At 35.6% G+C, this 26020-nt stretch overlaps 1 protein-coding gene and 1 pseudogene across 1 annotated transcript; one reads left to right on the forward strand and one right to left on the reverse strand.

Moving 5' to 3' along the window:
• The first annotated feature begins 2343 nt into the window (after positions 1-2343).
• On the forward strand, positions 2344-4741 carry LOC132698058 (uncharacterized). Its single transcript, XM_060663907.1, has 3 exons — positions 2344-2925; positions 3000-3751; positions 4321-4741. The coding sequence occupies exons 1-3, from the start codon at positions 2344-2346 to the stop codon at positions 4739-4741; spliced, it is 1755 nt and encodes a 584-aa protein (XP_060519890.1).
• Positions 4742-6238: 1497 nt separating this feature from the next.
• LOC132698060 (heat shock protein 83-like) overlaps positions 6239-26020 on the reverse strand; it is a 42995-nt pseudogene continuing 23213 nt past the window's right edge.

Here is a 26020-nt window from a genome sequence, read left to right on the forward strand (position 1 = left end):
ATAAAATTACCACAGATCATCATTACAGCATTCCCTTTTGGGTACAACAGTTATCATATGGGGGCCTTATAAAGCCTTCTGATCATTTTTTGAAAAAAATTAAAAAATATTATAATAATTGTTAAATTAAAATAATTATTAAATAAGTACTGTTGACATTAAATGAAAATAACGAGTGATTATTCAAACAAAATGCTATATTTGCTACTCAGAATACTCAAATACTCAGATTATTTCCATGCAGCGAGAGTTTTCGTATTGCACTTGCGGACAGATTTGGCGGATTAGGCCAACCTATTAGGTTTACGATTCTTGGGGTTTACTTTCCACAAAAAAATATTTCTACATTACAACATAAATAAAATTATGTGGATTTAAACGTCAGATATTGTTCTTGTACCTTGTGTCACAAACAAATTACTTGTGAGTCCACCCTTCAAACACGGTAGGTACATAATATCTCCGACTGTAGGTGTCTATCCGTTGTTGAAATCGAAGTAATAAGGTGCATACTATACTTTTCTCCGACCGTTTGTTTTTGGGTACATTATTGCAAAACAACACGGATACTTCCACGGGCATGACCGTCAGAACCGTCAAACGTCCCACACCTGTGCGGTAATATCCCGAAAATGTCCAAGTGGCTCGGATCAGTGGGACAAGAAACTCACGTGGTAAAGTGACGCTTTCCGCAGATAGGCCGGTGTATAATTAGGTATTTTACAGAAGGGAGTAGAAAAAATATGTTACCTAAGATTTTTGGAAAAGTATCTTTGACGTTGCATAGTTCTCTACACAATATTATTTTCACCTTTTTTAAAGCTCTCATAATATTATTTCCTGATAAAGGACTGTCGGAAATCGTAAAAACTGATGGAATCTTCATTTGCAATCAAGTCCCCTTGTTTCAGTTGAAAGTCAATGTTTACGCTTTTAATAAAAGCGTTTACTTTATGGACCACTTGACATGTGTTGTTTGTAAACAAAGTGTTACAACAATTTAGATAGGATCGAAAAATTAATTTTACATAATAGAAAATCGACATGACAGTGTGCAATTTTTCATATCCATATGATGTTTAATTCTGTATCGGTTTGTCGGAGTTATTAAGTTTTTTAACAATTGTCATTCATATTTAAACGACATTAGCCCCTACAATGCGCTACTCTAACCTTTTTGCATTTTCTTCTTATAGGAGAACAGGAGAAAATTTTTACTTCAGAAACTCCGACCTTTTAAACGAGTAGTTTTATGCGAATGAGGAACGGGTGCCCTGTATTATCAACAAAATAAAGTACTTATTGAAGTTTGAAGTGATTCCAGATGATACATTTGAATGTTTAGAACAAAAAGTAAAATTTTTCCGCTTTACTGTCAATACTAAATTTAGAAATTGTCACGTTTTTTAAAGAGTTACCTTGACCGGTTCAGTTGTGAATGTTCACTTCCTGATGAACTTGTTAATGTATCCAGAATGCACGTTGAAGATATGCCGAGACCTAATCATGGCAGGCCCCTTAAACCTGTCAATGAAGCGTCAAGTAAAACTAAACAACGATGGGTTGTAGATATATTAAATACATCTCCGGAAGAAGAAATTTTGCATCAGAAATTTTTAAGACATGCCTCAACACCATGCAACTCCAATATTGTATAACGACAGAAAATACTTTAGCATTAATTCTAGACTTAAATCTTTCAGAGCGAAACAATTGTATTTTTAGAAGTGTTATTCATTCTTTTCATAAGGATCATAAACAGTGTCTTCCAAGTAAACATATTTTAAGAAACTATAAAAATCAAATTTTACCTTCCAAATTAGAAGTAACAGAAATCTCAGCGGAATATTATTTAAATATTATATAATAGTGTACATAGAACTCCGCTATGCCAGTCCCAAGCCTGAGGTCTCATCACACAAGAGATGAGGAAGGAGGAGGGATCGAGGAGTAACACCTCGTTAAAAAACCAGGGTTCATCTGGCCCGAATGATAGCACTCTGTAAGGGCCCCTGCCAGGGTGCGGTGAAGATAGTCAACGGCAGAAGGAGCAGAAGAGATACGAATATTCCAATGGTCCGGAAGGCGGAAGAACAATCTTCAAGGGAAGGCTGATCTCGCAAGTCCAGTAAGACAGTCAGTCTAAAGAAAGACAATCTTGATTAAAAATTACCTTCAGAAGGCAACGGGAAACCACTGAAGTATTTATCCCAAGAAAATCACATGGAAGAAAACACAAAAAATCGGCCCTCAGTCTCCGGCAAAACGAGGGTGCTAAGAATCCCCGGAGTCAAAAATATTTGTAAAGATGTTTTAAACATAGGGACATGGAATGTCCAGAGTATGTACGAGGCTGGGAAACTAGCCAACACAATACATGGAATGGAAAACAAAAGATTTTACTACTCAGGTAACAATGACAGGGACCACAGAAGAGGTGTAGGGGTCATAGTCACCAAAGAAATAGCTGGAAGTGTTACTGACTTTGTTCCCTACTCAGACAGAACAATGTTATTAAAAATTCGAACAAAGCCGCTTAACATCAACATAATCCAAGTGTACGCCCCAACTCTCGATAGAGGCGATGACGAAGTGGACAAATTTTATGGCGAGATCAAGGAACTTCTAGGGTTAACCAAGCCACACGAAATCAATATAATACAAGGCGATTTCAATGCGAAGATCGGTTCTTTACAAGCAGACCAAATTGTCGGTCCATATGGATTGGGTGATAGAAACCATAGGGGAGATCGACTGGTACAATTATGCCAGGAAGAGAACTTTAAAATAACAAACACTTGGTTTTCGTTACCCCCTAGAAGACTTTATACATGGAGATCACCTCAGGATAATAAGGAGAACATCGTTAGAAATCAAATCGATTTTATACTGATAAACAGGAGACTTGGCACATCACTCAAGCGAGTCTGGGCGCCGATGTGCCATCCGATCACGTTCTTCTTTTGGCTTCCTATAAAGTCAAGCTTTCACTTGTTAAGAGACAGCAACGAAAACCTCAGTTAGCTATTGAAAAACTAAAAAACGAAGAAGTAAGGACGACTCTGCAACAAAAATTAAATGATGGACTGGCGAGACTGCAAGAGACGAGTGGAGAATATCAAGTCGACAATATATGGGATAGCTTGAAGAAAACCATGAACTCTGTTTCTCAGAACATACTAGGATACCGTCAGTCTGTTCCTAAGAACAAATGGATGACAGAGGAAATTCTACGACTGATGGACGAGAGACGTAAACATAAAAATGTAAACCCTGATCAATATAGTCTTTTAAATTCTAGAATTAGATCTGAAATCAGAAAAGCTAAAAGAAAGTGGCTAGAACAAGAATGCCAAGAAATAGAGAGACTCCAACAGATACATGATACTCATAGCGAACATAAAAAGCTAAAGGAGGTAGCTGGAATATATAAAACCAAGGCACCAGTAGTTCTAGTCAACGACAAAAACGAGATAATCCTGGAAAAGGATGAAAGAAGAAGAATGTGGGAGCAATACATAAGAAAACTATTCCAAGACAGTGAGAGAACGGACCTCAAAATTAACCCCGTGGGTGAATCGTTGAGTAGACCACCGATAACAAAAGAGGAAATTCGTAAAGCGGTACAACTTTCAAAAAATAACAAGGCAGTCGGACCAGATGAAGTGCCAGCCGAGATCATTAAGCTAATAGACGATGATAACCTGTCTTTATTGGAAGTTGTTTTCAATAAGATATACAGCACTGGCAGGTACCCCACAGACTGGTTAAGGTCTACCTTCGTTCCATTACCTAAAAAAAGAAATCCAAAAAGCTGCAAAGAACATCGATTAATAAGTCTGATGAGCCATACACTAAAAATATTTCTTAAAGTCTTACACCACAGGTTATATAGAAAATGTGAGGACAGTATTAAAGACACACAATTTGGGTTTAGGAGTGGAATGGGGACGCGGGAGGCTCTTTTCAGTATTCGCGTACTGGTTCAGAATTGTTGCGATGTAAAAAAGGACGTCTTTCTCTGTTTTGTTGATTACGAAAAGGCCTTTGATAGAGTGCAGCACACAAAACTAATCGAGATATTACAAAAAATGGATGTAGATGGTAAAGATGTTCGCTGCATTCAAAATCTATATTGGCATCACATATAACAACAAACGAACTGAAAACACAAGATATAGAAATACGTAAAGGAGTGAGACAAGGATGCATCATGTCCCCACTTTTGTTTAACGTGTACTCAGAAGCCATTTTTGGCGAAGCATTCGAAGATAAGGACATCGGAATCAAAGTAAATGGAGTATATGTGAATAACATTAGGTACGCGGATGATTCTGTCTTGATAGCGGATAATATCCAAGACTTACAACAACTAATTACTCTACTAAACGACGCCAGTAAAAACTATGGACTAAACATAAATAGTAATAAAACAAAGTTTATGATAATCAGTAGGGACAGGGTGCCTTATGTAAATGCGCAACTCGTCGTCGATGGAATGGCTTTGGAACGAGTCAAGAAATATAGATACTTGGGTAGTTGGCTGTATGACGATTGGGACAACGACAAAGAAATCAAAGCCAGAATAGAAATAGCCCGGAGCTATTTTCTCAAATTTAAACATATACTTACCAACAGAGACACAAGCCTGAACCTAAGAGGACGGATACGTCGAGTGCTATATATGGTCCGTTCTATTATATGGTATGGAAACATGGACGCTCAAAACAACATCAATTAATAGATTAGAAGCGTTTGAGATGTGGACTTACCGCCGTATGCTGAGAGTATCATGGGTCGAAAGGGTTACAAACGAGGAAATTTTGAGAAAAATGGGCAGAGACAGAGAAATTCTATTACACATAAAAAACGAAAAACGGCCTATTTCGGACACTTAATGAGGAACCCAAAATATCGGCTTCTCCAGCTAATCGTCGAGGGTAAGATAGAGGGCAAGCGTGGCGTAGGAAGGAAACAAATGTCATGGCTTAGAAACCTGAGGGAATGGACTGGCTTGAAAAATATCGGGGACCTTGTACATACAGCAATGGACAGGGTAGCATACGGAAATGTGATCGCCAGTATCCAATAGTAGTGGATAGGCAGCTGAAGAAGAAGAAGAAGAAGTGTGCATAGCTTATAAAAGCAAAACTCTCTTGTTCGATGACAGTGGAAATCATAGTCTTTACAAACAAAAATTTCTTGAAGGGATATAATGAGGACGGATGAATATTTATTTCTGGTAGTCTTTGTACCACTTAAGTTGGTGAAGTGTGACAGCGGCGAAGGTCTTCCACGAAGAAGTTTTTATATTATTTTAAAGGTGATATCGAGCGGTTTTAAAATTAATGTGGCCACATTTAAAATTTTACTTAAAGACACAATAGCTATGCTTTAATTTGTATGACTCGTATTTTATGCCAAGTGCTGATTTGCTGGTGCGAAATAATAGAACATTTTGAATTACCGATCGCGCCATTATCGGAAGACGCGCTTGATGCTCTCTATAAAGAAGTACGCAGATATCGTTTAGAAGACACTAGGAAGTCATTTCTTCCAATCCTTTTATATCTTCCAAGAGAAATATTTATTCTATTCTAGCTTACATTACAATTTCAGAATCTTCAGATTTCCAAACTGATGATCATAAAATTAACCTAAGTGAATTAAGATTCTTCGATTCCGATGATCCCAGCTAAATTAAAACTATTAAAATAGAAATATTGATAAAGCCAACATAAATTAGAGATAGGTTTTGTTATTCTAATACGTTGTTATTAATTTTTGTTTTGTTTGTTGTGTTTATATTACTTAATTTTTACTTTTTTAAATTTGAGATGTTTGTTGTATCAATTCAAAAGTAATAGAAATGACACAATTGACACCTGCATATTTTATATTTAAGTTATTTCTTATATTGATTAGCCCTGGAATTTCCTAAAGTACAACGGGAAGAGAATTAAATAATTTGGAGAAGATATATTCCCTAATCTTTTTTAAGAACCTGTAAAATTGTTCATATCTAATTTTATATTTTATGTCAGTTGAAATCTATTTTGAACCTACAAAAATGGTTCCTTCCTATATAATGTGAAACTGTGGAGAGATTTAAGAAAGTGCATAGGTCGAGTTTAAACTTAATTTACTAAGTCAGTTATGTAGTGTTGAGAGTCTTGTTAAGATTTTTCTGAAATAAACTATAAGCAGGAAAAATTCAGCGCCCACATTCAAGACTTTCTTAGGGTGGTTGGGTTCTTAAGTTTCCCCTAACTGCGATGTTTGCTGAAAAAAGACCTTTAAATTTAGTCTCATCTTCTTCTCGTTTTTTCTTTTCAGTCTCATATTCTGTCAACTCCAGTCCTTCCTTGCTGACTAAAACCAATGGTCTTCCATCATACTCTTTCATTCGCTGAACAACATATTCGTCCATAGGTTCAGACATGAAAATAAACCACTTCAAACCCACATTTCTTAACACGTTCAACAAAGGCCCTGATCCTTGTTCTCATCAGTAATAAATTATCTTCTGATTCTCCTTCGTACGGCTAACATAATCTTTCAATGAACAAGCCTAATCACGACTGGTTGAAGTATGGAAACTCATAAAATCTGCAAGTTTGGCAATATTTTGCGCAATCTTCATGAATCCTAATTTCAGATTTTTAGAATTTCTTGTATTGATCTTCAAATTCTTGCGGATATCTTATTCTGTTGGAGCATGTGCCAAGAAATGTTCAAAGGTAAACCTTCTGAATCAGCAATATCTTTGATAAAGTTCAAATACTTAGGAATTAACTCTTCACAATTGTCCATGATAAATACTATCCTAACATACAATTTAATATTATTCTTCCTTTTGTTCTTAAAGAAGTCGAAAGGAATTCGACGAGAGACAAACAAGAGAGCTCGGAATTCCAATTGACCCTCAACACTTGACACTTTGACAGCCAAAAGATCTTTCCAGTCATTTGTAAAGGATTTGTCAAATTCACCGTATTCTTTTTGACTTATGTCAATTTCTTGTCCGAACACAAAACACAAAACGATATTTTATTACTCCACACTTTTCTGAAACAGACTTGAGCGAGTGACTAGGAGGAAACGGGTGGATCGTGACCGCAAACCTTTTGCGCCCTTTCCGATTCCCGCCTTTTTGTCTTCTGCAAACGCGCACGCCTTTTCTCCGAAACCATTATATTTACGAGCCACCAAAGTGCCAAACCGCGCGCTGTACGACAACGTCGTCCACCTGAGTCATCGCTGAAATATTCCTTCTTTTCTCGCGAGCGAAAACGGGTTTATTTCTATACTCCGTAGTCGCAAATATAGCGTGCCGGACCGCAAATCTCTCGAAGAATTTTCGCGTCGCCGTCTGCGACCGAGGGGCACACGCGACGACTATTTTTAATCCTTCGGGGGCAGTGAACACCGACGTCGCTCGCCACCGTCTGAATTATAGACCCAACGTCTACGGCCTATCCGTTTCGCATACACCGACGAGCAGTTGTTTCCGCTCTATGGGTTTTTTAATAGAAAAATCTTCAGCACGCCAATGGCCGATTTCGTTCCCGTTGTCGTCGTTCCTTTGACGATCATCAACCCTTTCTCGACGAACCTCGACAAACCTCGGCCAAGTGTCTCTTTTAATAACCAACAAAGAGATAATTGGCCGCGAGCTATTCTGAGCGTTCGTGCTGCCAGTGCAGACATACCCCGGACCTGTCAAATGGGTGATTAATTGATACCAGGTTCGCTGGTAGCCCGGTTTATTTTCGAACGTTTCCGAGAGGATATTGCATTGACTGTAACTTCTCTCGCGTTAATCCGGATTAAAATGGAAAACGCTTCCAAAACCGCAATAAAAATTTCAAATTCAAGTAGTTTCCCATTGCGTGTGTTTTTATTGACCGAAGACTAAGGTTAAAATCATTTCGCGCTATAGGCTATTTCGGAAAAGCGTAGAGTAACAAAATGAGAAATTGCGTCCAGTTCCCTTCAATTTTGGCGTCTGCCATAGGCGTAGGTAAGCTTTGTGTAATCAAATTATTTTCGACCCATATATATATATATATATATATATATATATATATATATATATATATATATATATATATATATATGTATATGTATATATATATATATATATATATATATATATATATATATATATATATATATATATATATATATATATATATATATATATATATATATGTGCGTATTGAAAAAGTTATTTTATGAGAACATAACAATGTCGCGTCGAAATCATTTGTCACTCGATGCAAAACAGGTTGGAAAAATGTGTATGAAACTTTAACCAGTTAACCACTAATTCGACAAAAAGCTTTAAAAGAAACCTGTCTGCTTACAAAAATGCCAATATCGTCGATAAGGGATATTTTTAATGGTGGAGAATTTAAGATAAGGAATAATCGTTGTGATTTTCAAACTCGCCGTGATAAGGATCTAATAAGAAGGAAAATACATTATTTTTATCAAAACGAAGTTGTTGCTACCATGGATAAAAGGAAAAAGAAGCTAGAAGAAGATGGAACCCATATAAGCCGTGCCACCCTCCATAGAGTTATTTGTAAAATGGCATTTAAGTATCGCAAAATAGACAAAAGGCGAGTATTAATGGAATCACACAGATTACGCACACATCCTTAATTTACCTTGATGAATATACACGATACTGTATCCAAACGATGAGTTGTTTCCACTCAAAACTGTCAGACGGAAAGCGTCACTTTACCACGTGAGTTTCGTTTCCCACAGATCCGAGCCACTTCTGACATTTCTGGGATATTATCGCAAGGGTTTGGGAGCAATGAAGTTGTTGAAGGCCATATCAGTGAATGTATTCCTGTTGTTTTGAAAAAATGTACCCAAATACTAATGGTCGTGTAAAAAGTATAGTATACGACGCGTTTGGGAAACTATTTAAGTCACTCGTGAACTCGTGACTCAAATGCCGTTTACGTCACTCGCATAATATAGTATTAAAACACATGTTACATACTTGTCTTGCTGGACAGTGGCATGAGAATAATATGTCATCAGTTTTGCTATCAATGCGTTGTGTTTTATTCGGGGCTAGTACAGAACACCCACATTTGTGCATTTTTTATTAATCATTTTCTACTTTAATTAATTATTAAAAAACTAATACTATAAAATGAACTTTAGGGGTAAGTCGAGATATGGTAAAATATTTTAACCACAAAAATATTCATTTAAATTTTGGAGCATTAAACCATATGAACTAAAATAAAAAAAACATTAATTAACGTTGGTCGAAATAAAGAATAATTATAAAAAAATATATTTTTTAAGCTTTAAGCACTGCTGTCTCAAAAATATACTTTTCGTGATCACTCGTCTTTGACATTTTTGGGAGCGGCATTTTTTTTCTATGTTCGACAGTAGTGCGGAGGACTTTAAAATAACATGGCACTTATTTGTGGTGCTTTTTAAGCTTCACTATCATTAAACCATGTCATCCAAGTTACTTGTACACCCTAATATAATTTTTTACATCAATTTTAAAAAAAGAATATATATTAATATAAGGATGTTCTGAAAATTAAGCTCAAAATTTTTTTTTTTCATTTTTTACGTTTTTTGTAGCAGTAAGTCATAGCAAGTCAACTAAATCAACTAAAAATAAGATACATCTAAGCAGTTTTTAATATACAAGAGACTCTTTACTTAATTTCGAACAAACAGGATCAAAAAATATATTTTTAAAATAATTGTGCCTTATTAATATGATAAATATTATGTTATTATAATGTTAAATAGTTGGCTATGACTCATCTATTAAAAATAAAAAAGCATTTGCGAGACTGTCAGCTTGTAATTATATTTTTATTACCTAACCGGTTGTTCTTTCTGTGATTATTTCATTTTAAATAATTTTCTATAATAATGGCGGTGTATGAAAATTCTGAAAAATATATGTTGATATATTTTATAAAATACTATGAAAATGCCCAAGAAGCTTCGGAATTATATATATACCACAGGTAAGGTTTTTCAAGGGATATAGTCAGTATAATTTTTATATTTAAGAAATGTGTTTTGTTTATATTAGATATCCAGAGTGAAGACATATTTGCTCGTCTAAAAATAAATCTAGTTACGCACGGATCCTTTCTTCAACCATTAGGTAGCAAAGAGAAATAAATGTATTAGGTTACATAGAAGCAACGCCGTCATCATCTTGAAACCACATAGAACAAGCAAGCAGTACAGGTACCAAAATCGGCTGCCCAGAGAATTAAAAAAAAAACAACTATTTGCAACAAATATGAATCAACGATTCTGTTGGGAGACTTGTAATATGGTCCGACGAATGTTACTTTTGAAGTTTGAGAATTTTTAATTGCTACAACAAGAGGAACTGGTCAACAGAAAACCACCATTTAATAAAGAGGCCGAATAGCCTACCGAATTTATGGAGGAGGACTTACAACACGTAGGTACCTAGATATGCTTGAGGAACTCATTCCAGAATTACTCGAAGGTATTCTCTTAGTATATTATAATCATATATACCTTCAGGAAAATGGTGCCCCAACTCATAACTCTGGACTTTTAAAACTAATTTTAGATGACAACTTCCCTCAAAAATGGAGAGGTATTGGTATTGGTATTAAAGGGGGGCGCCCTCGCGGGCGTTCAAGCACTTAGGCCACCAGATGGGCCCGTTGTGCCCCCAGGCCGCTCTAGAGGGCGTCCAGAATGCCGCCGCTCCTGTAGAAGGTCAGCAACTCCTTTAGCCCAATACCGTGCACTGAGTCCGGATCGATCAGGGCCGTTCCGAAGACTCCCAATCTTGCCCATGTCAAGGCAGGGCACTCGGTGAGCAGATGATACGGGGTCTCCTCCCCTTCCATGCACCACCTACACTCTGGGTCGTCTCCAATGCCTAGCAAGCAAAGATGCCTCCTGAGCCTGCAATGTCCTGTGTAGGCGCCTGTTAGTGCTCTACACTCCCTTCTGGTCAGTCTAAGCAGCTACCTGGTCCGAGGAAGGGCGGGCCCATCCATCATAAGCCTCGCCTGCCTCATTCCCGGAGCAACTCTATAGCCCCCGCGGCCCGGAAAATGGGGAGGTACCATCGGACCTGTAAGATGGCTTCTTCGGTCTCCAGATCTCTCAGTTTTAGATTTCTCTTAGATATGCAAACTAAAGTATGTAAAACAGGATACGAGTCTGTAGCAGAAGGTCAGAAAAGTTTTTTATTGTCTGGTTTACTCTCTTTTATTGTATTCTTACTTAAAATTTTGTCGATATCGGCTCTTGTTATTACCTCTGCTTCTAAGCGCACGCGACACAGACCAGTAAAGCAAGTCTTTGATGAATGCTACAAAGGTGCAATTAGAGGATTTTTTTTAAAATTGAACTGAGGAGGCTTTTACTTGATGAAAATCCATTCATCAAAATAAATAAGAACTAAAAGTTCAGATTTTCTCGAAATTATATATTTTGACATGACAATTGTATCGACAACAAATGATTGATAAAGACACATCTCGGGTATTTTTTTTAAATCTAACTAAACCTATATAATATCCTATTCTAAGTTTTTTTTTAAAATATTAATTACGTAAATTTAATATAAAATCAACAAGTAATGATAGTAAATAGAAGTTATTACTAATTACAAAATGTTTTCTAACCGCTGGAAACATGTAGTAGAGTTTGAATTTCCGCAAAACCGTTTCTTACAGCTTTTTGCATACTCCAAGTTAAAAATAGCATTCATAATGGTGACGAATAGACCATCTTATGTCTTAAAAAATTGAATAATATTGTTACAGAAAACTATCGTTATCTATTTACAAATTTTCTGGATTCCTCCTACGTTGGTTGTTAGTGGATCGAACTTGCTGACGTTTCGCCAATCATCCTGTTGGCTTCTTCAGAGCTTGACTGAAGCTGGATCGCATTCTACTCTGTATGTTATATATTGTTTGAGGGGGCGGAGCTAAAGGAGGGGCATGAAACGTTCATGCGCTCCTATCTCCCATCTAATATTGGTGATAGACTTGAGTCGCGGTTAAGATTGTTTGATTGCTTACATATTTGTAGAAGAATTCAACAATTTTACTAATACCAGGAACAGCCATCGACACCTCATGCGCCTTATACCATATACCAAAATTATGGAAATATAACTCTCCTGGTCAAAAATACCTCCAAGATTTTCTTAGCTATTTAAACTCTATCCACCCTAATATATGTTTGACCATTGGATAAAAAGACTGACAATAATTTCCAAATCAGAGCTAACACTGCGTCATTTTGTTTACAGAAATCACAAACACAGACCGTATGTATTTTCACATCACCACCCGGCTCTAAAATCATCTGTTACCAATTCTCTTGTAAACAGAAGCGTAAAACTATCTCAACCAGAGTCAACGAACCCAGTATTAAAACACCCAACATCTGCTGCTCTCTCTAATAATTCTCACATCCCTACTAACCGCTGGAAAACTAACCAAAACACACTTCACCTTTAAAAGAAAATAAGTCGGAAAGCAACCCCACGGGTTTTAAACACAATAAGAATGAGAAAATTAATTTTCTAATTTTTAAAGAGCGCAGTTTTACTAATCCGTTTCCCCGCAACAAATTCATAAACACTAGCAACAATAATTCTAATTTTAAACACTAACTATCTGCCGGTCCACCTGCCACTCTGGGGACCCCTCGCAACCATCAGTTGGAATACTACGACTATGAAATGGGGATAAGACTATCAACAATGCATTAAGAAACAGAGCATAGGCGTCAGCAAACGTAAAGTGGCACAAAGTGGATGGTTGACAACAATCTCCGATTCTGCTTGCAGGTCTCTGGCATAGTTCAATGTTCGTGGGATAACTATACCACAGAAGCTTATTAGGTTGTTTAGGTTTAGGCGAGTCATCTAAATCGTTGGCGATAGAATTTCTAATTAAAAACGGGTGTGTATTTTTTGCAATCCGCGCGGGCGGCTTCCGCACAACTTAACTCGCGGGCGCCAGCGAGACCGTAAATACCCCAACGATAACGGTCATCGACATTGCAGAAAGTAGCCCCCGGCCTTATGGTAGTGCAAAACTACATCTCGGCAGGCGGCAGCGGGAGCAGCTGTTACGGTCCGAGACGCTTCATTTGCGATTTAGAACCATCGCCAATGAGAGTACAAACAGGAGCGAACATCGCAGATATATTCACCTACAGTGAGCCTATTGGTTTACCTAGAACATTTCTCATTTCGATTGGGCGGGCTGCGGCTCGCACCAACGGTCGCTATCCTCTGCGAATATTTATTTAAACGCGTTCGCGCGTTTAAACCCGAACGGTAAAAGTGGAAATTTTTCGGAAAAACAACCTGAAAGTGTCGGAACGGATTTCATCACTTCGGTGTTGCTAATTTTCTATAAGTATACAGGGTGTTTTATAATTGAAAAACTTCATATGAGCATATGTACTAAACTTTTGGAATACATTTTTAATGAAATTTTGCAAACAAGAGGCATTATTTAGTGTACCGCATTTTTTTTTTAAATACACAAGTGGCGGGTGTGCGGAATCTTACCTGTCTGTTTTGGCAGATATTAATGATACGCCCCTGATTTCTCTTTAAACAAAAACATTATTCTTACAATCTCCGATCATTTCTGAAGGAATTTAATTCCTTCATTTTTTCAATCCAGACGGTTTTCACTTAAAAAAAATAAAAACCTCTTCTCTCCATGGTCATAACAATTTCGTTAATGTGTTACTTAAGTAACTGTCTATATGTTTTATTAAAATACCTCAAAAAATCAAACTACGAATACGAAGTACGTAAAGTTGCATTTTTGAAACGTATATAATTATTTCTTATCATTGTAGTAGAAAACACCCTGTATAAATAAAATCCATTTACAGTTCACCAAACGATATTTTCTTTGATTAAACTGTTATATTAATTCACATTACGGTGCTTTTTATAAATCTTCCTAAAACAGTCCCTACTTGTCCCTACTACTGGCTCGATTTCAAGATGAATTTGCTGAGCAGATAGGTTGATGTCCTATATTAGAAACACATTATTACCAAGGGTTTAACATAATGACTCTAACATATTTTCCTAGGAAAGCAATGCAGAATCTTATGCAGATAATTGATTTCTAATGGATGTCCCATTTTGCTACTAGTTAATTTGTGGGGGTTGATGAAATCGTGAAAATTAACGCCCGAGATGGCTAAAACTCCATATGCCACAGTACGTGACATAGTTGTGAAAGAAAAACGCGGAAAGATCATGGAGTCTCTTGACATGCCCCGTGCCGGAATAATGGGACAGTTAATATATGATGCGTATCAGAAGAATATTGTTTTAACAATTAAAACTTTACCTGAAGAGGTGCGTAGTGTTTTGAACATTGACTGTTGCCAAGAGACTTTGCGTGTTTTTATTAGAAATCCATTAATAAGAGACAAGTTTTGATGGAATCGAGAAAAATTTCGGAGTGGAGACAAGATATTTGAGAGAAATCCAAGAAATTTGGGCTAAAAACGTCCCCATCATATATTTAGATGAGACCTGGTTTGATAGCCATGATACCGTCAAGAAAGGTAGTTCCTAAGGCGGGAACGTTTGATAAGAAGTACAATGTGGACAAGTTGGCATGGAGTAGGGTTGAAAGTTGTCCGTCTTCTACCATATCATTGCAATTTTAATCCGATAGAACTGATATGGGGATAGCTTAAATCCAGTTTAAGAAGAAGCAACACCTCGCTGATTTAGTTATGGGGCAGGTAGAAAAAATATCTGCTTCTTGTTGGAAAAAATGTGTAGAACATTTTGTCGAAGAAGAAAATGTTTATAGAAGTCGACTAGTGCCAGAATTAATTGTTAATGTGGGGGACGAGTCCAGTAACGATAGTGATTATTTTGATGTAGAATAACCTTAACAATAATCGAAGAATCTAACCGATGGAACTCTACACAAATCCGTCAGCTTTCAGCATTGCGAGGTAGGCCTGCGGTTAGACCTCCATAAAAATTTGTTAAAAGTTAAATATCGGATTAATTCTGACAAACGGTATATCGTTGGAGAACTCTACCTTTATGGTTAATTTTGAAAATTCGATGAAATCGGATTATACGCGCTCCTCACTAAACTCGAGATCTCGGTAACGGCAGGCCCTAGAGGACCGACATTGTTATTATTATTTAACCAGAAGCCACCAACAGAAGCAGAATTATATAGATCAAAAAGACTTCATTCCAAAAATGCCAAAAAAGTACATTGCGGGCTACTTAGCTAAAAAACAAAACAGATATCCCCAATTTCGGAGATTATACTAATAAAATTACCACAGATCATTATTACAGCATTCCCTTTTGGGTACAACGGTTATGGAGGCCTTATAAAGCCTTCTGATCTTTTTTTGAAAAAAATTAAAAAATAGAACTTTTTTTTGAATCCCATCATGGTGATTCGTTTCGAAAAGGGTGAGGGGTGGTAAAAAACTTAGCAAAAAAAATATTTAAAACAGAAAAAGAATTACCGTTTAGTTTAGTTAGATTTTTGTAAGCTGAGAACGATAATTCGTATGAACTTCAGAAATTTAAAAGCAAAATATAACGTCAGTCTAAAAAGAAAATCTTTGCAAGATGATACCCACAAAAAAAATTAGAAAGTATGGTAAAATTGTAAAATAAAGATTTAAGTATATGTTGTAGTATGTATTTTTTATATTATGTTCATACGAAGGTACATATAAATACATATTTTTATTTACCTACTACCTATAATATATTTCATGTTTTTTAATATGTTCTTTAATATATCCAAAAATAGGGATTTCTAGTTTCTAAGTATTTGTTGATTTTTGTATATTTAAAACGGTACAGAAATGCTCAGTGTCGAAGAAAAAAATTTTGTTTGTCTGTTCGTTCTCTATTTACTCTTCCTCCTGGACTTTTTCCAGAATAACTTCAGAACGGTTTGAGCTAGATGGTGCAAATTTTGCTCCTTTTTATTCTTTTTATTAGTCCATGGGCAGCATGTGCAAAAATGGCCGCGGTCGAACCTCGGCGGCCATTTCTTTGTTTCGAAACAGGAAATTTGGAGCCACCAACTTGAAATTTAGCATGTACATGGAGCTTAGCTGTCTGACGGAAACTATTGACATTGCCGGACTAGGGGGTGGCGAAATATTTGTTTTAAATAAAAAATTGCCTTTGGTAGTGTCCAAGAAAAAAATCAGTTCTCGAAAACCGGTGATGCAACCGAAAAAATACAAACATTAAAAACCTTCACCAGAAGAATGTATGATTACATAATATTGACAGCTTGTATTTTTTCATAATTTTATTAAAAAATAATATGCAATTGCATCTATTACAGCAAGAAAAAATTGTTTACAGATTACCTCACTTCAGAAAAGGGACGTGTACCGTGGCAAAACGAAAAGATATAGGCTATTAATGTTTGTATAAAATAAACACTTTTCTTTTTTTGTAATTTCCATGACATAATATAATTCCTAACCTAAATACTATTTTTTAAAATAAAAATTACCACCTTCAAGATTTCATTATTTTCCTAGATTACTCCAAATATTATTTCTAAAATCGGTATCAATAATACTTTTTAACTCATACATTTCTGGGTAAGTGAAATACAGAAATTATCGTTCCCTACTTTAAAAAAGCCACTGGCACTGACACTGAAGTGACACGGCACTGATATGTATAAATAGACCTAAAAGGTATATTTTTCTACCCCCTACTCTCTACTCCCTACTGTCGTTGTCGACCGATATATTATTTTGGTCGTGCGGTCAATAACGGGTCCAAGCAGATGCTTCAATATGTGTTTCAATGTGTCATTTTATTGAATAATTATTTCCGGAAGAGAGCTTGCACCCTCTCATATTTGCGGGTTATTTAATAATTGTTTATCGATATATTAGAAGGGTGATATTCTGTTAAAATATTTTTTTGCCAGGTTTGGTCGCTGATCGCAGGAAGAATTTATTTATTTAGGAGTCTCAATTGATGAAATATCCTGCAAAAAACATGAAATACAAGCTAGAATATTGAAGGATTATTATAACAGATGGAACGATAGAGACGAAAGAGCAGTGACAGTCATATTTTGTGCTGGTGCAAATGCTGGATTGGGACCAGTAGAATCTTTGGAGAAGGAAATAATACAGAAACTTGACTGGCAACAAACGAAACAGCCAGAAAATTTGGGGGAAGATAATAGAAAGAGTCTTAGGAAAAAAGGAATAGAAGCGAATAGAGAATATAATAGAGGCTTAAAACGAAGATTAACATCTAAATCTAGTCCCAAATTTGTACCAGTGTTGGAGCATTTTATGTCTTCACCTTGAATATTTGTGTGAAACGTATCTTGAATAGTGTCACATTATTAACTAAATATTCATTATTGAAGACTTAATTGCAGTAATTTTTAAATTATGATTATTTGAAAACTGTATTAGTCATTCTAAATCTTTATTTATTGTTAGTTGACAAAAAAGAATGAAAGGTGTAAGTGGTCCCCATAGATGGCAGAGTATCCTTAAACTCGACATATTGACATGACAAATAAAAAAATGTAAAATTGCGAGTAACAACTCGCGATTTAATTTATCGAAGGCTTTGCATGACTTTTAGTGTGCCAACTACCGAGGAATCTCAGTTAGGAGTACGATCAGCAGAGTGTATGGAAAGATAATCAAAACCAAAGTAGGGGGAGAATACAGAGACAGAGACAGGCTTCCGAGCAGGGAGATCTGCAACAGATCTACAATAGAAGGGATAAAATCAGAGATGACAGAAAGAGAACTTCTGGAACGGTAGGGAAAAATGGCGATTGGGTATCGGAAGACTGCGGGGAACTTTATGAAACCGAGATACAGTGTGTTCCATTTAAGAACTGTAAACCCTTGTAAAATCTTTGTTTATAGTTCGATTTTGATAAATTTTTTTGTTGGATAGGTCTCTAAAAAATGTACTAACCAAAACTTGTTTTGCTTATTGCTTCAACTTAAAGTCATGGACAAATGAGGTTATTTAACAAGAAATAGGGAATACTATTAGGGATTTTTTTAAAAATTAATTGGCAACGAATTCTAATTCAGAAATACTTAGAACCCAACTATACCAATTTTTATAATGTTTCAATACGGGGTGTTTGAAATATTTTTTGCGCCTTGCTTAAGGCTGTACATCGTTGGAAAATCTTTGATTATGGTTTGATTTTGATTTTTTTTTGGTGGATAGATCCCCCAAAAGCACACTGAAACCATATCAAAATAATCGTGGCTAACTGTTCGAATACAGGGTGCTCGAAATATCGCGGGCGTCTCGCTTAAGCATTACTCCTGTACAATGTAATTTTATGATTAAATTTTGATAATTCTTTTTTGTTGGATACAGTGAAAGACAGTAACAATTTTCTTAAAATTAAATATAAGATAGGATTAGATACGAAATAACAAGACTTCACAACACTGTATTTTTTTAATTAAAAATTAGTTTTAATTCTCATCTAATAATGAAAATAAAAGAAGTATCAAAATTGATTGACGTCGGCATAGTGTTTCCTATGTAAAACCACGTTTGCCATGGATAAGCGAATATTCAACTGTCAAATTCACTCGCAAATTTTATTATTATTTTTTATAATTTATTAATGCTGTTGTTTTAACATAATGTTAAAAAATAAATGTCGCTTGAAAAGTCTTTTTTATCATTATTTTTGAAATTTGTATAACTAAAATTTGTAATCGTTATTTAAAAGCTTTACAATTTTGTTTTAATGAAAAACTTTTGTCATTGGTCTAGTTACATTTAGGTAGCCCTGAACACGAATCTGTTGTCATTTTCAATTTGAAAAAAAGTAAAAAAAACTGTGTCAGTTAGCCGTGACTTTAGTCGATGCTATACGATGAAATCATTTCATTTCTCTTTAGTAAGATCTATCAAACAAAAAAGAATTAAAAAAATTGAGCCATAAATAAACATTCTTCAGGAGTAATGCTATGGAAATTAGTAAAGTTAGGTTTTATATAGTCCTGAATACAAATTTGTTGACACTTTATTCTTAAAGAAATCTCTAATTGCCCTTCTCGATATTTCACATCAAAAATTAGTCCCAGTCGGCCATGACTTCAGGTTCGGATTTAAAGAAGAATATTATATTTGCAGATGGTTTCCAAACTGATAATTTATTATTTTTTCAATGACTTTTGATAATACTCATAGTATACTAATCGGTCTCACGTCACTAAAATTCAAGATTTGGGACTTTTTAGAGACGTCCCCGGAAACACTTTTTCTAATAGATATGAATTGAGCAAATGAATATACATACTCTTCTTTTAGCTATCTCAGCGGGTATAGATAAAAACGGAATCGTATGCATAAATCGTAACTCAATTTCTGCAGATGTGGGACGTCTGAGCTATAGGCGCAGTATAAATGTTTAATCGGGGTTGGATCTTCACGATTTTGGAAAGAACTGTTGAGGTAAGATCCGCTGGTACTGGCTGAACAATCCTGTCATCGTAACTAATGTGCAACGCAACAATTACCCGAAGTTAATTGCGCATTTTCCTACGACGTCGTTTTTCTGGTAGCCTCACGGCAGCTACAAATGGCCGGGGCAGCGCGCAAATAATTAAACTTGATAGGAGTGCGCGGATAGTCGATTAGGAATGCCGCTCATTTAAAAGTAATAAAGCCCCGGCGTTGCTAATATTGACTCGAACGATCCACTTCCGCCTTTCCTACCGTCATTTTTACGTGTACGTTGATTTTTCGCCCATCACTGTTCTGAGAAACTACGGACGCATCAAATGGTAAAATCTGCGCTTCGGCGATGTTATAGCGTGGATTTTTCGTTCTTTTATCCGCTTCGTAACATAGCCATACTTACTCGTATTAGTTCTATTTCAAAATCAACCCTTGCCGCACTCAGCATGATGTCGCCGCGTTGTGATTAGCCAATTTATTCTCCGATGGTGGCGCTGCTGACAGTAAACAAACATGTGAACCTTTCCAGGAGTTACCAGAAAGTAAAAATGCCACACCCAAGACGAAAAACTGTGCGAATTGATGAATTGCCATATTAATTGTTGAACGGTGCCAGGTTAAAAAAGGGATTTGAAATGACCGCCCCTACGCAAAATTATTACTAGACACTTCTTTTCATCATAAAGTAGCCATACTTACTTTACTTTACTTACTTAGTTTTATTTCAAAATCAACCCTTGCCGAACTCAGCATGACATCGCCGCGTTTTGATTAGTTCGCCAATTTATTCTCCGATGGTGGCGCTGCTGACAGTAAACAAATATTTGAACCTTTCCAGTGGTTACTAGAAAGTAAAAATGTCACATCCAAAACGAAAAACGCGAATTGATGAATAGCCATATTTATTGTTGAATGTTGCCAGGGCTTATTGGTTCTTGGTTAAAAATGGGACTTGAAATGACCGCTCCTACGCAAATTTATTACTAGAGACTTATTTTCATCGTAGATTCAAAATCATCAGCACAGGCGTCTAGTCTAGTTTCATATATAAACATATGTCAAAAAACACACCCTTACGTACCCACATGCCCTAAAGGCAATGGAGCTGAAAATGTTTTTTGGCTAATACTATTTACAAATCTTCTGAATTCCTTCTACGTCGGTTGTTGATCAACCAAACTTGCTGACATATCGCCCTGTTGGCTTCCTCAGAGCTCATCAATTCGTCCACAACCGACGCAGGAAGAATCCAGAATGTTTGTAAACAATATTACAGTAGACTGTTTGGTGTTTGGAAACAGTTTGAGAGAAAGTTTTGAAATTTTAGTGTTTTAGTAATTTTGGCATGCTGCATCTAATTCCAAAATTATAAATGACAAATTTTGATCAGGGGCGTAGTTTTTGAGGGATTAAGGCTACAAAAATTTGAAAAATAGGTCTTAGAACAAGTTTCATATATTTGTTATTTGTTAATTTTCATTTGATAGCTGACTCGCAGGCCTATTCTATGAAAAATACCACAAAAAAAATGTTTATCTAATTTCCTAAAACTTAACATTTGACGATCACAAGTGGTGACATATTCTTTTTTTGCATGAACGAATGGACTCTTTTAAGGTATTAGCTAGCATTTAATATAGCAGCTCAACAATAATAATTATTTCTTCAGATACCTCAATAACTGTTACGATTCTCTCTTGTTTCGTATACTGGTCAGACCTCTATTTGTTCAGTCTCATAAGGAACACTTCCAACACTTGGTGTTGGACTTCTGGATCGACACTCTTCGTCTAATTTGTTATTTTTCCTTGCTTGCTTTTACTTAAATAAAGAAACGTAATTTTACTCTTCCTTTGCCCTTTCTAGCTTTAGACTCATTTGGGCGGTGGTTTTGAGGATCATATGTTTAAGGCGCTTTTGAATTTTAAACGTAGATACTTACATCCGTTCGAAGGTGGGTGCCGGGAGTGACGTCATGAAATGGTATGCCATTCAGCGTCCATTAAAACCCATGACGTTGCCAATTCATTTTTGGATTGTAAAATCTGTCGGAGATGTGAAAAAAGAAACGATATAATAGCGACGACGCTTTCCGCTGCCGACATTTTATAAAATTCTTCTGTCCACAAAACCGATTCAGATTTGTATTATGGGCCTGACTTGTTGGCAGGAATATTCGTTGGTCTATTTCTCAATTTATGATCCCATTTGAGTTCAACAGAGAGTAACCTAATGGAATAACACCGAGTGCGGGAACGAATGCACGGACTATCGTGTTCAGGTGGACTATATCTACATCGATCTCAGTAGAGATTTTCATGGATCGTTCTTTTGAAATGGATTCAGTCGTATGGCACGGGCAGGAAATTTAATTGGGGAAGTTGTTTTTTTTTTTATTATTTACATCATTCACATAATTAAATGTTTCCAGCATAGCGAATTTGGTTTGGACTCTAATGACCTAAAAATTTACAAATTACTTCTTGTAGTAGTAAAATGGAAGGAGGATATTCAGCGCTTTGAATCGTACTGTATGAAGTCTGTATGAAGCGTATGTACAGAACAGAGTAGGTAAATTTAGCTTTTTTTGTCATTTCGAACGTTTGATATGAAGTATATAAAAATATAAGTGGTAGTTTATAGAGGAATGTTTTCAAATGCCTGTCTGATTTGAATGACTTAAGAACACATTTTAAGGTCCCAACATTGGAGAATCGAAGATTGGGTCTTCTATTCTTTCCTTGCATAACATTTTGCATGGATGTGTGAACTCTTCCGAGCTATTAGCTAGAATACCATTTATTACAATTATTTATTGTTCCCGTCAGATAAGTCAATAAGATTCTTTCCTGATTCGTATTCTGAGAGCTGCTTAAAGTGAGATGATTCAGTAAAGAATATACTTACCGTTAGGCGGTTCTACGCTCTTCATCGGATTTCTTATTTTTTATTGCATGTTTTTACTTTACTTAAAAAAAATATATTTCTTTTTCTTTGTTTTTTAATGTTTATGCGATTGACTTTAGCAGATTCTGCGTTTAAAGCGCTTTTAAATAGAATATATTATCCTTATTTTTATATATATTTTATTTTAACGCGAAAGTCAGTTCATCATAAGTTCTACACGCCTGTCTTCCTTTAAAAATCGACATTGGGCACATTACCAGAACCATTCATGCCAGTTTGAGAGACGGAGTTCACCATATTACAAGTAAGGTATCAAATAAATCGCAAAAGAGTGGAAAATTTTTTAGAATCCTTACATAGCGCAGTGGTACACATCCGTGCAAACGTGGGCGCAGAAGTGACGTCACGAAATGGTATACCATTCAGGGTCAATCGAAAGGCGGCGTTGCCAATTCATTTTCGGATCGTTAAATCTGCTAGTATTTCTGCTAGAGCTGCGGAAAAATAAACGACAGGATGGCGACGGCTTCCTGCCGCGGCGCTTTCCGCGGCCAATAATTTATAGAATTCCTCTGTCCACAGAAGCAATTTAGTGGTTTTAATAAAACCGTTTTATCCATACCATCGATTAATTATTGCTAGTCGTGATTACTTCAACGGCGGCAATTACATAGCTGCGTTTTCGCTCAAAGCTCTCGGTGTATGCCTCCTACCGGTTACAGCGTGGAATACGTCGTAAAATTGTTAGTGACGACAAAGATTTTTCTCCGATCCCTAATTAATTCATCAATTTTTATTAAAAATTCTCTGTACAAGTTGCACCATTGAAAATTATTATCAACAATCATTAGCTACATTTGCTTTGGCTCACATAATAAATAATATTAAATCTTATTTTCCAAAATCTTGGAAGCACCTAAAGTTAAGAACCCCACAGAATCTAAACAACTGAGAGCAATTGGTATCCTTCCTACTCTTTTTAAAGTTTAAACTGGAATAATTGGTAGGCAAATTAGAAAATTTTTAGTTCTTGTTGATATATTACCTACAAAACAATCTGGGTTTGCTAATTTTATTAGACATGAGCAAAGCTTTTGATATGATCGATCATAAATTGTTTATTTCAATTTTGCACTACACTGGGTTTAGTGAAGAGAGTTCAACTACTCTCCGTCGAGTTAGATGTACCACAAGGTAGAATCTTAGGACGGTTGTTGTATACAGTCGATACGTTTAGGCTGTAAAATTTTATAATTATCACCTATATGCCGAAGATACTCAAAATATTAAAAATTATACCATATATACGATACCATCTTTAGATACACCAAACAGTTTAAGATTGCTCTTAGACTCTTGGCTGCGGTTCCAGGACCACATTACAAACAAATTGAGAATAATATGCAGCCATAGATATTTTCTTCCAATTGTTATGAAGAAACTACTTTGTGAATCTATGGTTTTGTCACAGTTCAATCATAGCTGCGGTGTGTACGCAACATGCCTGGTCGCTGCTGTCCAATGTCGTATCCAGAAAATACATGTTTCTACATCCTTCAGTGTTTCAGGTTGGCTTAATTTAAATTAATTAACTATTAACTGAACATATTGCTAACAAAATCACTTTTTGTACAGATAAATAATGTAAGCCTGTAAAAGTTGCTTCCTTGTTGAAAAAAAAAAATCGACTTAGAACCAGATAAAACCTGAATGAAATCTTAGTTAGCTTCTTATACATACGAAATGAGTAATGACGACTTTTTTTAGTGGTACTGAGTTTTGTAAAATCTAAATAACTCGCAAAAATGCGGAAATTCACCCTCCAATAACTCCGAAACTATTCAACATATCCGAATAATTTTTTGTTTGAATTGAAAACCAATGTGATGATAACTGAGGCAATGTAATTTGCAGATTTTTAATTTTTCATTTATTTCAAGACCTCAAATATGAAAATTGGAATTTTTGTATCGAAATTGTTAGTAAACGAGAAACTTTTCTATTTGGATTTTTTTTTTTTTAATTATTTCTCCCAAACTTTCAACTATGTTCTGAATTGATAAGAAACGTTTTTCTTTCAAATGCCCCAATTCCATAAATAGTCTGCAACCGTGTAATTGCTAGAATGGTGTTACTATGCTTTCTCTCTCCCTACCAAGACACGGCAAGTGAACCTCTTCTCCGGGTTATGATGAAGACGTTTTCGGGAGTTTCAGATCCTCCTCTTATTATCAATCATTTGTCTTTATCTAACAATTGCCGCATTCTTCAAAACATTATCGCCCACAAAAATTAATAAGGATTTCTTATAAGCGGTTGATTTGAGAAAAATATTTAAAAACTGGAACCTGGCATTGTATTCGCGACCGCTGCTTAATATTCTTTTCAAAAGTCTTTGTCCTAAGTAGAAGTAGGTTTCAATTCCTGACTGAGTACCAAACCATCAATAATAATTGAATGTATGTTTGGGTGTGAATCCAGTTTTTCATTATTTTGTTTCAATCTATGACACAATTCAGCATTTGCAGATTTTCACATTTCTTCTTCTTCACACATCTTCATGAAACTGCTGAAGGAACCAAAATTAGCCTATACGATAATAATTTTAGAAAGACTTGTGGGCTTCTTAGTTCCGTCTTTTAAAGTCACTATTTTGCCCCTCTTTATGGGCCTAAAAAAACTTTCAACAGACCTTTCGAGATTGTTGGTTGTTTGGGGACATAATCCAAATCGAATGAATTGCACTAATTGACTTGAACTGCATTCAACATTTTAATTACATCTTAATTTTTTGAGATCTATATTCAGGATTTTTATTAAATATGGCATATGTCATTAGTTTACCCTAGAAAATACATTGAGTATTCACCTAAAGAATGACGGGTTGTCATCTATCGAAGTAACGCTCCTAGATTGTCGCAATGTTTATATTAGCCGCGCCCGTTCACTTAGACGACCTGCAATGAGCAAAATCGAGCTTGACGATTGAAAAACTCATCTTTCAAAGACTATTATAAATAAAATGCTGCTGTTTTTTTCCCAAAAAAGTTTGCTCATATATTTTACCACGCTTCTTTCACAGCATATAGTATGCAAATTTTCTAAACAAAAAGTTTCTCGCTTATTTAAAATTTCAATACAAAAAATTCAATTTTTGTATTTGAGGTCGTGAAAAAAAAGGAAAATAAAAAATCTTTCATATCGCTTATGTATGATCTTCAAGTCAAAGAAAAAATTACTTGGATATGAGGCATAGTTTCCGAGTTCTTGGAGGGTATTTTTGACAATTTTTATGATATTACAAAACTCAGTACCACTAAAAAAGTCGTAATTGCCTATTTCGTATGTACAATAAGCCAAAAAAAAATAACTGAACATTTTTACCGCTTTTTTACTCCATTAATATATTAAATTGAAGCTGGAATACCTGCATTTGCTGGATGTCTGCGTTCTATTAGGTCTTTGTTTGCCTGTGACACTGGTTTCATCTAATATTTTGTAGTGAATAATATGTATATTTGGCACAACAATAAATGTATTTATAATAATAATAATAATAATAATAAT

Source organism: Cylas formicarius, unplaced genomic scaffold (genome assembly GCF_029955315.1).
Source record: "Cylas formicarius isolate icCylForm1 unplaced genomic scaffold, icCylForm1.1 PGA_scaffold_2__14_contigs__length_35257938, whole genome shotgun sequence".
NCBI lineage: Eukaryota > Metazoa > Arthropoda > Insecta > Coleoptera > Brentidae > Cylas > Cylas formicarius.

What these genes read in the sequence shown, in the direction of transcription:
- LOC132698058 (XM_060663907.1), top strand. Translation starts at nt 2,344, where the DNA reads ATGTACGAGGCTGGGAAACTAGCCAACACAATACATGGAATGGAAAAC. An exon ending in TTGGCACATCACTCAAGCGA is followed by an intron (nt 2,926 to 2,999) that starts GTCTGGGCGCCG and finishes TCACTTGTTAAG; the next exon opens with AGACAGCAACGAAAACCTCA. An exon ending in AAGATATACAGCACTGGCAG is followed by an intron (nt 3,752 to 4,320) that starts GTACCCCACAGA and finishes GAATAACATTAG; the next exon opens with GTACGCGGATGATTCTGTCT.